The sequence below is a fragment of the Sebastes fasciatus genome, chromosome 4, assembly GCF_043250625.1.
Source record: "Sebastes fasciatus isolate fSebFas1 chromosome 4, fSebFas1.pri, whole genome shotgun sequence".
In the NCBI taxonomy this organism is placed as follows: domain Eukaryota; kingdom Metazoa; phylum Chordata; class Actinopteri; order Perciformes; family Sebastidae; genus Sebastes; species Sebastes fasciatus.
The window spans coordinates 34,844,633-34,861,104 of NC_133798.1; the positions used below are offsets into that span (position 1 = coordinate 34,844,633).

Sequence of the window (16,472 nt, forward strand, 5' to 3'; positions counted from 1 at the left end):
AGCCTTGGCACTCAGGAAAGGAAGCAGTTCAGGGTAATCTGTCTGTAGAATATAGAATAGTTCTTGTTTCTTCACCTGAGGGGCTGTAATCTAGAAATAGGTCAAGGATTTACAATATAGTTGGAGTAGGGAAGAACCAGTGTGTGTGTTGGTGAGTGTGATTGAAGACAGAGCTCCGGCTTTGGTGAGGAGGAGTTGCACACCTGTCCTGGACCGTCACCTAAACGTGACCTGGTAGAGAAGACGTATTTCCTCTTGCACTGAGGGTGTGTGTGTGTGAGTGTATTCTGATCACTGGCAAGAAGGTCATACTCTATATCCTATACCGGATTGGCACTCAGTGTGATCTGGTGGACGGGGTACGATCGTCTGTGGACCACTGAAAGGAATAAATGAGTTCTGAAACAATAGTTGCTTAAATAAGTATACTATTGTGTACGAAACAGCGTGATGGAGTGAGGTGCTAAATAAGCATTGGAATAAGACACTCTTGAGATAAAGGAGTGTCAGGAAGAAATTCCTAAATTAGCAATTGGGCAGGTGAGAAGAGGGAGAAAAGAACTACAACTAGAATTAGATTTCTATGATTTCTCCTTGTATGAGGCTGAAACTGGCTGCAAATAATAATAATAAAAAAAATACCAAGTTGTCTAAAAGAATCAAATGTAACTTTAATGGTTATTGTGCGAAAATTGTGTTACAAACTTGGACAATTTACTGGAAAGACAAATAGTACAACACGTGTGAGTATGACACGTGGGGCAGCATGGGGTGGCTGTAGCTCAGTGGGTAGAGCAGGTCGTCCGGGTCGTTGGTGGTTCGATCCCCGGCTCATACAGACTGCATGTCGAAGTGTCCTTGAGCGAGACACCCCAAGTTGCTCCCTGGGCGCTTTACAGCAGCCCACTGCTCCTAAAATACTTAGGATGGTTTAAATGGAGAGGTCACATTTCATGCATGTACCTGTATGTACTATGACAAATAAAGGTTTCTTCTTTCTTCTAAACATTATAGTTCATTAGAGAACTAAACTAAACAATACAAAATATGTGAGTTTGGGGTGTAATGTGGATTATTTGTCCCCAATCACAAGAAATTTAAACTACCCGTCATTTTGTTTTCTACTAAATGTTAAAAATATCAGTTTGTCCAACCACACGAGGACATGATGAGAACAAAACCGGAAAGAAAAGGTTACATTTTTAAATAGAATATTTTGTTTTCGTGGCTCTTTTGGTTGTTTTTTTCTGCAGATTTTTTAAAACATATTGGTTGAGAAGGTAACTGTCGCGACGTCCGATATACTGGGACGCCAGTGGTTGAACAGCTCCTGCAGCATCGTGGCATCCTCACTTGCATCATGGGCGTTGTAGGACTTCCCCAGGAAGTGGCGAACCAGATTCTTCTGAGAATGACCTATGCTCAGACCACGAAAGAGTTTCTTGCTCAGCAGGAAGGTATCCACAAACCCAGACACCACCTGCTGGAACTCCTGCTGGAGGTTGAGCTGTCGCATCACTCTGCAGATTATGGGGGCATCGAACTGCTTTGCATTGTGGGCCGCCAGCAGCACGGGGCGGCGGAAGGAGCGAAGGAAGTTGATGAAGCGTGTGAGAGCGTCAACGAGAGGGACGGTGTCCTTAGGAGTCCCGCGGCAAAACAGCTCGCCATCTGTCACGGTGAAGCCCGACACCTTTGTGGCATCCGGATCGATGGCGCAGTCGGGGAGGGTGTAGACGTTGAAGTCCTTCTCTCCGCAGATGGCCGACACCTGGATGATGTCACACACTGTGGTGACTGAGAGGGGATTAAATAGAGAAAAAGGAAATATAAATAGATGCATGTTATAATATTCAAAATTATAAAAACGACGTCTTTTAGTCAGCAAACTGCTCGTTGTTGTGATTTTTTGGTGTGATGTCTGAGCTCTAATCTCATTGGTTCAAACAGCCAAGCGATGCTCCGCCCTTTTATAAACCAAACTTTAATTTCTCAAGACATCATGAACCAGAAGAGACAGATGTGAGATTAGAAACCAATAAAAAACTGAAGAAACTGAAACGCTCAGCCAGCTGTCAACAGGTGGAGCCTTCAGACCAGATTGATAAAACAACGATGACGTTGACTTAACTCAGTTCAATCTTTATGCAGCCAAACTGGAAGGAAACATTAAATACACTACAATTTATTTATTTATTTTATCATCATTTCTAATGCTGATGTTGTCATTTTGTGTATATCTTGTTTTGTCTCTTTAAAAGTTGTTTATAAACTGTAAATTGCATATATGAAAACAATCTTGAAAAAATAAAGTATATAAAAATAAATAAATAAATCTACATTTTTATTTATCTTTTTATCTTAGTTTGTTACTTGATTCCAGGCCAAGTCATACACTGGTTTAAAAGAAATCAAGGATAAAAAAATGTTTGTGCTGTCTAATCTACACAATGAATGTAAAACATAAAATAATTACTTTGACATTAACTTTAATTAATATTTTGATATTGAAGACAACAAGATCTGGCTGAAAGCTCTGAAAAAAAATCCAGTTATTTCCAACATCAAATATGAACCTTAGAATTAATATAAAAATGTAAAAAAATATATATTTTAGGCAAATATTGTTAAAAAGATGAATAATATAACACTGATATCTGTTATCGTATAAGGCAAATAAAATATTTAAATAAAATTCATGACATTGTGACTGATAATTAAGAAGCATATAAAGGTAATGTTACCTAATCCAGTGGTCTCCAGGTCAAAGAAAACGATGAGTTTGTTTTGAGACATCTGCAAGAGTTTAAAGAAAATAGGACATTTGAACATTAATTTAAACACTCAACAGGCATGTCTCATAAGTCTGACAGTGAATTAACAGATACTATTAACACAATTAGCTTTCACAGTTTCAGCTAGTAAAGTTATTCTGAACATAATGAAGTGATAAATGTTAGAAGAGAGAGGAGTGAACTCACCGTGGCCAGTTGTCTGTGCGGTCAGCTGAGCTGTGAGGTCGCTGATCGATCAGGTTTTCTTCGGATATATCTCCTTCCTGCTCGGTTAAACGCTGCTGATCTGACCGCCTGACATCGAGGTCGCTGTTGCAAAACAAAAGGTGTTTTTTTTTTTCTGTGAAGGTGGAAACTTCCCCGATGTTCGTTTAGTTTCACTTCTGACCTGCTGGATGACGAAGAGCTGCTGCTGCTGCTGGTGGTGGGGGTGACTGACTGCCTGACAATGAAACTTACAGACAGGCTTTAAAAATAATAAAATAATAAAATAAAACACACAAAATAGAATAAATAGTCTAAATTACCAAAAACAATGAAAAAATGAAAAAATAAAATGATTTTTTTGAAAATAAATCAATCAATAAATACTTACATGTGTCTTGACACCTTTAATGTTGCTCCCTCAGTAAATAGAAATATATATATGTGTGTGTATATATATATATATATATATATATATGTATATATATATATATACAATACAATATGCAAAATCCATTTTAAGAAATGTAGCTTGAAAATAAACAATGAAAGTAAAATAAAATAAGATAAATAAATAAATATATACTTACATGTGTCTTGACGGCTTTAATGTTGCTCCCCCAGTAAATAGAAATAATTAAAAAAAACTATATATATATTTATATGTTTATTGGTGACTTTAAATATTATATGCAATTATTTTAAATATATATATATATATATATATATATTTATTGGTGACTTTAAATATTTAAATATTATATGCAATTATTTTAAATATATGTGTGCTTCTGATGTCGTTGAGCCGGGAAGGAGGGGCCAACTTTGAATGTACAAACCACAACTGACAAATCCAACATCATTCTGCCTTTAACTAAGACTGTAGATCTTATATTGAAAAGGAACACAGATGTGTGAAGACAATGTGTTGGAAATAAAAGTAAAATCAGGCAAAAATATTACTCGACTCATTTGTGTTTGGCTGCAGTTTTGCTTTTTTAATAAGCAGATGATTTTCCCCCATAAAGTCTTTTTTTTCTTACAACCATAAACATGTTTGTATCATTAAAAAAAGAAATATAACACAAATTTGCACCTTTTACATAACCGTGTCCAGAGTGGCGCAGACAAAGAGACACTTTTCTTTTTTTTTTCCTGCTTCGTAGCACAAACATGACAGACCGAGTGTGGCCTGTTAAAATGTTGCCATGATTAATAGTAGATAATGAACCGTACACAGGATAATATATCCTTTTATAACACCTTTTATAACAGATTCTTTTAAACCAATGTACACCCCAAAAGCATGATCATAAATAGTACATACACTGTGTATAAAAGAGGAACAAAAACAACCAGAGAAAGCAGAGCATGCTTTCCAGTGACAGGTACATTCACTTTTTTTTTTGTCTTTTTTTGCCATATCGACAGCCTGGACATGTACACAGACCATCCCATCAAATATCAGCTTAAAGAGAACTGACCAGGGATCAGTTTTTTGTCCTTTCAGCTCACCTCCGAAGCTGTTTTTTTTTCCTAAACAGTTTTTGTTGTAAAAACGACAACACACTGCGAGTCTCCACACCTGCATTAAAACTGAGATCAGCACAGTCTTTAGTGAGACTTCCAGCTTCAAGGAGAAGTTGATTAACACTGATTGTGTCGGTGTGATCGGAGCTGAAAAGCATCCGATCGCAGACGCAGCAAGCGGAGGAGAGATACTGCAGCTAAAGTACGAAGACATCATTGCTGTTAAGCTACTGAAGGAGGCCCATAAAACTGAATATCACACCGACTGTTTGGACAGAAAGAGAGTAAGAATATGCAGAAACACGTGGACGGTCTGAGTTAGTTGCTACTTTGTTTTTCGTCTGGTTATAACAGGCAGGTTAGATGCTACGTTTCACAGCCAGAGCTGGGAGAGAAGAGAGGATGAAGAGCTACTGTTATGGTAAAAGAAGAAGAAGAAGAAGAGTATTCTGGATGGCTCAGAGGACATGGTGGACGGTTTGAGTGGGTGAGTGCAAGAGTTTCCCCACAGGTGCAATTATGAAACTCAGACTGATTCAACATTTCATAACGTCTGAGTTCGCTATAGCAGTCGATTAGACTTATCAGGCCATTAAATAGGCGTTATCAGTCGCTATAAGCCCCATAGATGTGGGTCAGTAGGGGCCTACTACTCCCACTAGTAGGTCTTATCATCTATTCACATGGTGGATCACCGAAAGAAGGTATAAAAGAACACGAGTCCGACCTCTAGCAACCGTAGTAATTATGACATGATGGGACACAAAACACAGAGTTTTCACCCAGGAGACTGGAGTTCACATCCCGTGTGAAACCAACAATGTGTAGTTGTCTTTGTGTTCGTAGTTATTTTAACTCAGAACATGGTGTTTTCTCTAAACTTAACTATTGTTTTTGTTGCCTAAACCTAAAGAAGTTGTAGTTTTTTTTGCCTAAACCTAACTGTTTTTTTAAATTGAATTGATTGATCGAAGTTTAATTTTCACTTTTACAACGTAGTAGGTGTAGTAGGCCCCTACTGACCCACATCTATGGTGCTTATAGTGACTGATAACGCTTATTGAATGGCCTGATAACAGTCGAATCAGATGTTAGTGTCACTTGATGGTCGCACAAACTTTTTTTTCACCTTTACAAGAACAATATTTTTAGGGGGGAAACACGAGTGTATGTGTGTGTAGAGAAGACTACACATGCACAAAGTGTGAGCTGATACAATGGCAGGAATCATTCATTCAACATGCACACACACACACACACACAGACAGGAAAGAAAAAATGGCTTTCATCTGAACAAAAATGAAACAATATTGACAACAAAAACATCTTTGATATCAATAACAACACCTATAATACAGCAATAATATTTATATATATTTATATATATATATGTAAAAAAAATTCAAGTCCTGACGTGGTAACACTGATGATTCTGGATAAAAACAGAAAGCTTGCAGGGAAAGACAATACACTTATGGCTGATTGACATTTGACACCTCAAGGTAAAGTAAACGTGACACCAGACGCGTAGCACTGTGAGCGCACATCGACAGCTTTTCCTTCTATTATTATTATTATTTCTCAAGAGTATGACCCGAGGACACCCGAAGCCGGCTCTGTTCATTGTGAAATAGGAAAGGAGAAAACAAAACGAATGACGGTAAACGGAGCGAAAACCAGCACAGAAACAAAAGTGGAACCTGAATTCCGGACACTTCACTTTGCAGACAGGAAATAGAGACTAATCAACAATGAACGACCCCGGAGCAGCACTGGAGTTTCTTTCTATGTACATTTGTTTCCTCTGTAACATAATAATAATAATAATAATAATAATAATAATAATAATAATGTGACATATTTCTGTACAGCCTCTTCAAACTGACGTAGGAAAACGTGTGATGGAGAAGCATGCAGCCTCTTGGCTGGTGTGTCCTGTGTAAACGTGAAAAGCAGACTTAGCTTGGCTCTGGTTACAGACAAACTGTCCGCCAGTTCAGTCAGTATGGCTACATTTCTTCTGGGTGGCTTTATCCACCTGCCCACATGCTAACAAATAAAGATGGGGCACTATAAGATTTGGCTTTGCAGGTGTGGGTTTTCCTCTGTGTCTCCACCAACCGTCCCTCCCTTCTTCTCTCTCTCTCTCTCCTCTGACCGACCCCCGGGGCTCCAGCAGGGGTCAAACAGCGCTGAGGTCAGAGGGTCAACAAACGTGGCTGACACATCACTTCCCTCTGTCCCAGCTGTCATTTCGTCACTCTGTGTCATAGTCTTCTTTTATTCCCACAGCTCTCTCCTCTGACTGGACCAGTGGAGGAGGCGGGTGGGCACTGAGGAGGGGCAGCAGGCGACACTGGGCCCCCGTGACCAGCCTCGTTCAACCCCCGGACTCTCCCTCCTCCTCTTCTCGTACACCCTCCCTGCGCTCCAACAGGCGGCGGCCGCCGGCTCTCTCCTCGGCTTCACACCATGAACTCGTTGCTGCCGTACAGAACCAGCTGCTGCGGGCCCGAGCTGAAGTCCGACTCCCTCCGGTGGCTTCCCGAGGGCTCGCGTGGTGAGCTGCGGCTGAGCCTGAGCCTGTGGCGCGTCTTGCCGGCTCCTCCGTGGCTCCCCTCGGCCTCGGCCAACGGGGCTCCCAGACCGCAGGAGGTGAGCAGGGGCCCGGAGGAGGAGGAGCGGAAGCGGTAGTGAGGGGAGGGAGAGCCGGAGGCGTTGGAGGAGAGAGAGGAGGAGGGGTGGTAGGAGGAGGAAATGGTGGAGATGGAGTCCGCGGAGTCCTGGGAGTCGGGCTGACGGCGCAAACCTCGCCTGCCTTTTGCCTCTGACTTTCTGGAGTGATAAGCGCCGCGCTCTGGGGAGAGAGAGAGAGAGAGAGCAGCAGAAGTGTTAAACACATTATACAACACTTGATCCGTAGGTGTAGCCATCTACAGGGAGGCCCCTGTCGTATTAAAGCAACAGGAAGACAGCGATCATACAAAAGGTGTAACGTGCTGTTGTATCATTCATATGATCCCGGATCGGTGCAACCATTTGATAGTCTTCTGAACTAACAGTAGTGTCCTTTAAAACTTTTCGGTAAGAACCAGTAATTGTTCTTTCCAGGTTTCCAGGCAACTCTCTTCCGTATCACATGCATGCCAGGAAATGACATTAGCTGTCAAAGGGCTGAACAGTGCCAGTGAAAATGTGTCATAAATCGTGAGACATACGGGAGGATTGTGACCCTGGGAGGAAACCAGGAGAGTGCATGGAAAAACTGGGAGTTTCCCCGGAAAATCGGGAAGGGTACGTACCAGAGGGGTCAAAGGTGGCTCCCTCCGTCTCCATGGTGATGTTCTCAGAGCTGTCCGCTGTGCCGATGGATGCTTCAGATTCAGGAGTCTCATCGTCGGATGTCCGCGGCTCCAAGATCAACATCTCATACGTCAGCTCCTCCCTGCACACACACACACACACACACACACACACACACACACACACACACAAACACATGACAGGTTACAATCTTATCTAAATTATTTTATTTACATTTGAACTTTTGGGCGTTTCCTATTGCGTGCCATTTAGAATCAGTACTATAGAGTGACCTTAAGTTCCTATTTGGCTTCTAGCAATCCCTACTGAAGATAAGGTCAGTTTAGTCCTGATAAGAGATGTAATGTACTGTACTTGTGTCCCTGTAGGGATCAATGTAACTGATTGCTGAGTAATGACATACAGTAAATAGACAGATAGGTGCTCCTTCCTACACAGCTAACAGTCAACACTGGAATTGTTTTTTTTTTAATGTGTGGTTATTATTGAGTAACATCTGCTAAAATGATTAATTACTACCTTCTCCGTGCTTTGATTGTGTACAAACTTTATGTGACGCATTAAACAAAACACTTCTACTGTCGTCTGAACAGTTCAACCACAGAGACGTCGTACTTTTCTTTCTGCAGGCTCTCGATCTGCTCGGTGAGGATTCGCTCTTCCTGCTGCATCGCCAGCTGCTGCTGCTCGTTTGGCCCTGCTTCTGCTGCATCCTCCCCTCCTCCTCCTCCTACTCCTCCTCCTCCACTTCCTCCACCTCCCTCTCCTCCTCCATCTCCTCCTCCTTCTCCTGCACTCTCTCCATCCACCACCTCCACCACAACCGGGGGCACTTTGGGGCTGAGAGGAGGCGACGGCGTGTGGGTGCTGCTTTGCCGAACGCGGCCTTTGCTCTGCAAGTTCACAAAAATCACAGAGCAAGAGAGTGCGTTAGTGGAGGCTGAACAATAATAATAATAATAATAATAATAATAATAATAATAATAATAATAATAATAATAATAATAATCAGTTATTTTATTGACAATGGAGCACAGACAGCGGACTCGCTTTAGACACGGTTGGATGTTTTGACCACATTCTGACGTTATAGAGGATGTATAGACGACATCACGGCTAAGGAACTATGAGGTCAGCTGATTATCACCACACACACACACACACACACATAAACACACCGTCTGCTACAAACACACACACAGGTAAGCATTACCTTAAGTTTAGCTGTGTTAGGCTGCATGATAATAAGCCGTGGAGCAGAAACAGAAAGCAAAGAGCAGTCAGTGCTGCTCTCTCAGACCACAAACAGTACAGTACAGTACAGTACAGTACTAAGCCTAATTTCACCCATTTTTGTCAAGAAATGTGAAATAATAACCTTCATCTGTCCCACAGGAGCAGCAACGCTAGCTTGACAGCGCTGTTGTCATTTCTAACATTGGATGGGATACTGCCAGCAACAAGTGGCTTCACAAGAATCAACTTAATTCACACACAATGCTTAGTTAAAGGTAGGGCTGGTAAAGGTTTTAAAAACATTTTTAGTTATATTAGTTGAAATTTTCATTACATCCAGACAGCAAACAATAAATCAAACCATCTGACAAAAAAAATAAAAAAATAAATCTGGTATCTGTGGCTGTCGCAGGAATGTAATAAACCCGTCCAATCATTTCATTCAGGCCGAATGTAATGTTTGGACGAGCTACCTGCCTGCACTCTGCCCGTGCACTCATTGTTCGTCACAGGAGTCTTCCACAAGCAGCAAGCTTGACAGCTGGGAGTACTAACAATAGTCATGTTCACTGTTTACGTTCATTATGATATTTTTGGGGGAGTGGCTTTGGAGGGCGGCCGGAACGGACGGATTGTCAGTGTTGCCGACTTGTTGACTTTCTTGCTAGACTTTTGGAGCTCGTGCTGCTACAGTATCTACTTTCATTAGAAAAGAGACTTTTTTTCAGTTGAATCATTTTTAAAAATCTAGCGTACTCTTACTAGTTTCTCAAGATCACCAACCCTAGATTTAAATCTCAAAATCTTGCGACACAACTGAGTCCAAGTGAAGTTCTGAGTCTGCCGTATATTTGGCCGGCTGGAACAATGGCGTCCTCTGTGCGAAGCCATAGTGACACGTTTGATGTGAAAGCCCATAAATACTAAATGATATGTTTCCTGTTCAATACATTCCTTTAAAAAGAATCAAAGCCAATTTTGGAAAATATCAAGAGCCCAAGTCTGAAGTCATTATGTAAGGGATAATGTACAGCGAGCAGGTCATTGTTAAGAAATAAACCCCGGGAGGGCGATGCCGCACGCGATGTGGAGGGGACTCTCATCGCCCTGAAGGGGTTTATTTCCCAACAATGACCCGCTAGCTTTACATTATCCCGCTTATTACACAGCTACTTACTTAATAAATCAATAATTTGACACAAAAACGGCCTGCAAGAGTCCGACATCAGAACTGCGCCCATAGCAACGTTCTGTTATACATAGCAACGTTCTGCTATACTTAAAAAATAACAGACCGCAGAATGCCGTGACCAATCAGAATCGAGTATTCAACAAAGCCATGTAATAAAACAAGTCAACAAGTTGAGTCTCTTGTTTTTGTTTTTGCTTTGTTATTTATCAAATCTCTCAGCAATGAAATTGATAAAAGTCAGACTTTAGTCCAAGCAGAAACATTAACAGCGTCGTGTCTATTTCATACTTTAACTTTTAAACTTTTTAATGTGCCTGCTGACGGCCACATTACATTACCTGGATATAACAACCAACGCCACTGATCTTAGAGTAGATGTAAACTTTGAACTCGGGTAGAAAAACTACCAAAATTAACAACACTTGTTGTAAGACAACAGTAAGAAATACACAAAGAGAAGGTCAGACAGATAAAAGAGCGACACACAGACGTGACTGGAGCTAACAGACAGTACGATGCACGGATCAGATGGACAGGACAGGACTGATGGCGGTGGTGGGCACATGGAGTGAGAGGGGCATACATACCGGGGTGGCAGTGCGGGTTATGCTCATAAACCTAACAGCAATTAGTACGGGTTTCTGGAAGGAGGGGGAAGGAAGGAAGGAAGGAAGGACAGATTAGGGTTAGGGAACGGTGAATTAAGTTAGCACGGATCCGGTGGTTTTAAGGTCAAAAGATGTCTCGACATTTAGATTTAAAACTGAGCTAAGTTTGGTTTTGAAGTGAGAGAGTTTTAAGACACTTTAGTTAAATATAACTGTTTCGGTTTCAGGCATATCCTGACAGCAAAAGTAACAAAGAACATTTACTCAAGTACCTAAAAACTGTACTATATATTATATATTACATATTATACATTGTACCAAGGTTATAATAGTTTTGAATTTTGAATTTGTTTTTATTTTATTTAAGTTTTAACTTTTCAGTTTAATTTTAGTTTAAATTAGTTTCAGTTTTTCAGAAAAGTTTAATTTTAATTCTTATATCTTTGTTTCTGTTAGGGCCTGCTGTAACGTCTCAGAAGTATGTCGTTACATATATATATATACAAAATACATGGTTGGAGAACTGTGTAGGAGTGACCATAATGTTTCATGTTTAATCTTTGCACTACTTTAGTGAAGCATTGCAGCACAGCGCCGTCTCCTGGCAGGTCAAGTTCGTTCATTTTCTGTGGTTCAATATCTCGAGAGTTGAGGGAAATTCATGCTGTTTTCGGTAGTGATATATTATATATTATATATATATATATTTGTATTAGTTTTTTTTACACAGGCAATATTGTTTCAGTTTAGTTTTAGTTTTTCTTAAAGGATTCTGTTTTTATTTAGTTTCAGTTTACTAAAAATATTTGTCACTGCTTATTTTCATTTTAGTAATTTCTATAATGAGCCCGCTTTTTACTCCACTACATTTATTCGACAGCTGTAGTCACTTGTTTACAATGAGCTTTTACAAACAAAACATGTGATCAATATATAAAATATGATGCTGTGCTTTATATTAAAGCATCAATAATAATGGACCAGTAATATAATGATATAACACTGACAGGGCCCATTCTGACAAACAAATACATTACTTTTAGTACATTTGGTTGATATTGCTTGTAAGAGCCAAATTCAATTTGTAGTTAAACATTATTTATTATTATCTACATGTTCATATTTACTCATATGTTTTTCAAATTTGATTATTACAATTGTGTTTTATTAATTGTTACTGTAAGAAATACACATAAGTGCCTTTAAGACAGACTGACGACACTTTAAGTCCATTTTGCAGCAGTTAGTAGCGGCCGGGCGGAGTGGAGCCGCACAGTTTTCCGACCGTGTGGAACGAGTTGTAGATTAACATGTGGACTTTTAAAGCTTGCCGAGATGAACGGCAGCATTTTTAGGTAGAAAATGTTTTTGTTTTTACCAATTTGTACAATCGGTGTCAGTGTCGGTGTGAGCTGTGTGCATAGGACCGGAAGCACATGTCAACTTAAGGTTTGTACTCTGGACGCTACAATACTTTTGTACTTTTTGGTAAACTAGATGTCGACACATCTTTTGATCTGCAAACTATTAAAACCCACTCTTACTGGCAAAGTGTTTGCCAGAAATACATGTTTCACAGCTTGATGGTCCTCAGGGAGCACAGTCATTTCAATCCTGGTTAAAATGTAGTAACAGGAAGTTGCATAACGTTACACAATGAGTGTAAGTCACCGCTTCTGCTATTTTGCCTGACAGCTACAATGAAACGTGTTTGTTTTTTCAGATCAGTTGTCTTATTTTCACTTCTTACTTATGATCTAAATGCATTCATTTAAATGACCAACATTACCATTTACTGGTAGCTTATGGTCACGTTGGCAAGTGGCTCTAAGCTGCTTTTCATTCTCTAACCTCCGTCCTTTTTGTTTTGTATGTTTTTTCTTAAATTTTATAAAAAAGAATAATGGTGGGCGCTCCTTTTCAACATCTGCTGTGACTGTGAAGTAAGTTAGAAGATAGGAACATGCATTAATAACGGAGAGGTGTTAGTCAACATCGTTAGAAATGCTCTCATAAAAGGGAGGGTTGTTGCACATGTGAAGACTATTCCAACAACTTTGATCTTTTGCATCCTGCTGTGTATATTTTTAATGTATATCCCCGTGAGTGTGTTTTTTCAGCTTTTTGCTTGTGTTACAAAAAACACAGCAAAATGTGTTGATGAGAGATGTATGAATGAACTCCTGCCATGGCCGTGTGAAAACCATGCCAGCTGCTCATAGAGCTGAAAACTATTGTGTCACCATTTAAATGATGAGTGAGAGGAAAAACATCCACGTCAACGCCCGGCAATACGGATTATTCACACTAACATCTTCAGCTTAATGTAACTTGGTATAGGAGCCGAGAGGGCTGACAGTCAGTCTGGTCTTACCATGGACTTCCTGATGTGGGTCAGTCTGCTCTTGGCTTTGCTTTCTGCAAACTCCAGACTGCTGATGTCCTTCAGACGAGCTTTGTACTTCCTCATCTGCTCGTTGATGAGCAGCTCCACACACCTATAGTACAGAGAAGAGATCCATTTAGAGTAGAACAGAGTAGAATACGAGTAGAAAGAGAGGATTGGGTTGTACTAGCTATTCCTGAAGGCCACCGTAGTTCTCTGGCACACTTGTGAAACTGCGGTAACGTGAGCCGCAGAGTGTAAAACTATAGTACCGCAAGCCGCCGTCTGACTTCCGTTGCTCCTAAAGTAGTGTTATTATTGTAAAGATGACCTCTGAGCGAGGAGAACGGCGTTACCACGGTTTTGCACTTGGCGGCTCACGTTACCGCAGTCTTGGAAAGGGAGGAGTAAGCAGAAGGGTACTCAGTTGGTTGATGAAACTAAATCCTACGCACTGTATGTAATGAAGAGCTGTACTTAAGATTAACACCATCCACGTGCCACATGCCGGTTTTTGAAAAATAAATTAATACGGTTCTTCTGCCAAACAGGTTGATAATGTTGTGTGATCACCACAGTTATGAGGAGTTTCGCCTTTGTCTGTTCTCAAACTTTGTCCCTACAGGCCTCCGTACACGCTCGGTGGTAACATCAAAGCATCACAACATTTAGTCATCACTGTCTGGACGGTTAACTCTGGTTTAAATATTGTCAGTCTCATGTTGCAACACATTTGTGAGTGTGAGGCTAATAGGAAATAATGTAGGTAAAATCAAAAACAATTTGCTTAAATCTAAAACTAAATCTAGAAATAAAACTTTTGTAAAACTATTTTGATCCATAAAACTTCTCTGTTGCAGGCAGTTATTCTGTTTAAGAGCCCTAACTGCAGAGGATAGTTGAGGACAGCGGACGTACGCTGTGGTCTTGCTGATGTCCTGGACGCTCTGCAGTGGGTCAATGGTGTCTGGACAGCGAAGGATGCAGGGAGCGAACACGATGGCGAGGGCGTTGGCCGACATCCTGTTAGTCTCCTCCTGCAGGGCGATCCTGAAACACACCACAGTATAATCCTGTTAATCCTGATGTTACCGAGTATGACACCCATTCCCGGCAAGCACACCAGACAGGACGGCACGAGACCGCTAATCCACGTGTTTCATAATCAGTGAGAAAAAAGAACAACAAAGAGGATCTGAAACCACATTCAGACATTTTGCTCGCAGGCAAAAACATTATTCAGATCTTATTTCACAACCTGGCTGTCTTGCCTGAGGCTGTGCTGCTGCTGTTGATTCATATCTGATCACTCACCTGACCAGATGGAAGATGAGGCGCTCCAGCGTGCTCAGGTGTGTCCTGCTGAGCTGGTCGATCACCGAATACACCCCTCGGATCACCTCCCGCTTGTCTGGCTGACCTGGAAAAGAAAACAAACACACCCCATCAGACTAGATCACTCTCTGAAAGTGACTCTCAGCTGGAGGACGAGGAGTCGGTGATTATGAGCTTACCCATGGCCCTGAGGAACTCCTCGTACAGTTCAAAGGTCATGAGCGGGCTGGGCAGGTCACGGAGCCACTGCTTGAGAACGCTGGCGATGACGTGGATGTTGTAGTCGTCCAGGTTCACGATGCTCACATCTGGAACACACACACATACACACATGTTCAGGCAAATTCACTTTCATCTTTCTGTCTTTGTGACTGTATACAGTTTATTTAGAAGTAGTAGAAGAAGACCTATTATTAGCAGTAGTAGCAGTAGTAGTAGTAGTAGTAGTAATAGTAGTAGTAGTAGTAGGAGGAGCATTAGTAGTAGAAGTAAATGAAGAAGAAGAGGAAGTAGTAGTAGTAGTAGTAGTAGTAGTAGTTGTAGTAGCAGTAGTAGTAGAAGAGTTGTAGTAATAATAGTATTACTCATCTTACTACTACAACGACTCTCCTCCTACTACTACTACTACTAGTAGAGTCAAAGTAGTAGTAGTAGTAGTAGGGACATAGTAGTAGTAGAAGTAGAAGAAGAAGAAGTAGAAGTAGTGGTAGTAGTATTAGAGTCATAGTAGTAGTAGAAGTAGAAGAAGTAGAAGTAGAAGAAGTAGAAGTAGAAGAAGTAGTAGCAGTAGTAGGACAGTTGTTGTAATAGTATTACTCATCTTACTACTATCAGACTCTCCTACTGCTACTACTACTACTGCTACTACTACTACTACTACTACTATGACTCTACAAGTAGTAGTAGTAGTAGTAGAGACATAGTAGTAGTAGAAGAAGAAGTATTATTATTAGTAGTAGTAGAGTCATAGTATCAGTAGAAGAAGAAGAAGAAGAAGAAGTAGTAGTAGTAGTAGTAGAGTCATAGTATCAGAAGAAGAAGAAGAAGAAGAAGAAGTAGTACTAGTAGTAGTAGTATATTTACAGTATGTGATGATTTCATTTTAAAATCAGCTCTTACTTTAAACTTTGAAATATATTCACGTTAGCTAACATTGTTTTCACAACAGAAGCACAAAGTGACTTTACTAATTCTGAACATGAATGATGTGAAAACACAGATAATACTCAGACATGACAGTAAAGATTTTATCGTCAGTCTCACCCGTGTCCAGGCCCAGACGCAGCTCTTTGATCTTATTGGTGGAGCCTGACTTCCTGTAGATGCCCTCCGTGTAGAGGCCGTGCATCTCGATGTAGTTGATGAGTTTCTCCACCAGCTGGGGAACCGCTCGCTCCTCGCTGGTCAGACGGGACAACTCCACGCCATACTGCCGCGACGACAGCTCCGGATCGTACTAGTATACACAAACACAGACACACGTCACATTAGAGTGAGACTACTGTGTGTAAAAATGACAGCATGATGATGAATAATATAGTAAGTAAACTCACTCTGTAACTACTTACACTTTGCTAATACTATTCTAACATTAGCCACCATAAGCGACTGGTCATACCAGACTGAGTCAGCCTGTAGCAGCAAAACCTCGGAGTGTATTGTACGGAGGAAGGATGCATTTTTGTTGCTTATGAATTCAACTTTCTTTTAAAAGGTCGTATTGATTGACATTAACATTGTCGTATTGACATTTTAAATGAAAATAATAAAAAAAAAAATACATCTACAGAGCCTTTAAAAAGGTGCTGAACAAAAATATGACTTTTCCTGAAAATAATTTTTATTGTGATTGTGAATTAATC

The 16,472-nt window shown here is 40.6% G+C and overlaps 2 protein-coding genes across 21 annotated transcripts in view; both read right to left on the minus strand.

Moving 5' to 3' along the window:
• Positions 1 to 646: 646 nt before the first annotated feature.
• Positions 647 to 3,180, minus strand: LOC141766739 (DNA polymerase III PolC-type-like). Of its 2 annotated transcripts, XM_074633840.1 has the most exons (3): positions 2,982 to 3,180; positions 2,745 to 2,796; positions 647 to 1,797 (listed from the first exon to the last, which is right to left on the minus strand). In XM_074633840.1, the coding sequence occupies exons 2-3, from the start codon at positions 2,794 to 2,796 to the stop codon at positions 1,259 to 1,261; spliced, it is 591 nt and encodes a 196-aa protein (XP_074489941.1). In that variant the 5' UTR covers positions 2,982 to 3,180; the 3' UTR covers positions 647 to 1,258. The 2 variants fall into 2 exon arrangements, with proteins under 2 accessions (XP_074489941.1, XP_074489940.1); XM_074633839.1 differs by having other exon boundaries at positions 2,745 to 3,001.
• Positions 3,181 to 5,470: 2,290 nt separating this feature from the next.
• LOC141766740 (unconventional myosin-IXAa-like) overlaps positions 5,471 to 16,472 on the minus strand; it is a 166,069-nt gene continuing 155,067 nt past the window's right edge. For 13 of the 19 annotated variants that reach the window (XM_074633854.1, XM_074633850.1, XM_074633848.1 and 10 more), the window contains 10 exons: positions 15,874 to 16,066; positions 14,790 to 14,918; positions 14,590 to 14,695; positions 14,194 to 14,325; positions 13,264 to 13,387; positions 10,869 to 10,922; positions 9,067 to 9,087; positions 8,469 to 8,746; positions 7,832 to 7,974; positions 5,471 to 7,386 (listed from right to left, as the gene is read on the minus strand). In XM_074633854.1, the coding sequence (XP_074489955.1) occupies positions 6,995 to 7,386; positions 7,832 to 7,974; positions 8,469 to 8,746; positions 9,067 to 9,087; positions 10,869 to 10,922; positions 13,264 to 13,387; positions 14,194 to 14,325; positions 14,590 to 14,695; positions 14,790 to 14,918; positions 15,874 to 16,066 (1,572 nt within the window). In that variant the 3' untranslated portion in view covers positions 5,471 to 6,994. The remainder of the gene's footprint in view (positions 7,387 to 7,831; positions 7,975 to 8,468; positions 8,747 to 9,066; positions 9,088 to 10,868; positions 10,923 to 13,263; positions 13,388 to 14,193; positions 14,326 to 14,589; positions 14,696 to 14,789; positions 14,919 to 15,873; positions 16,067 to 16,472) is intronic. The other 6 variants (XM_074633859.1, XM_074633857.1, XM_074633853.1 and 3 more) reach the window with 3 other exon arrangements.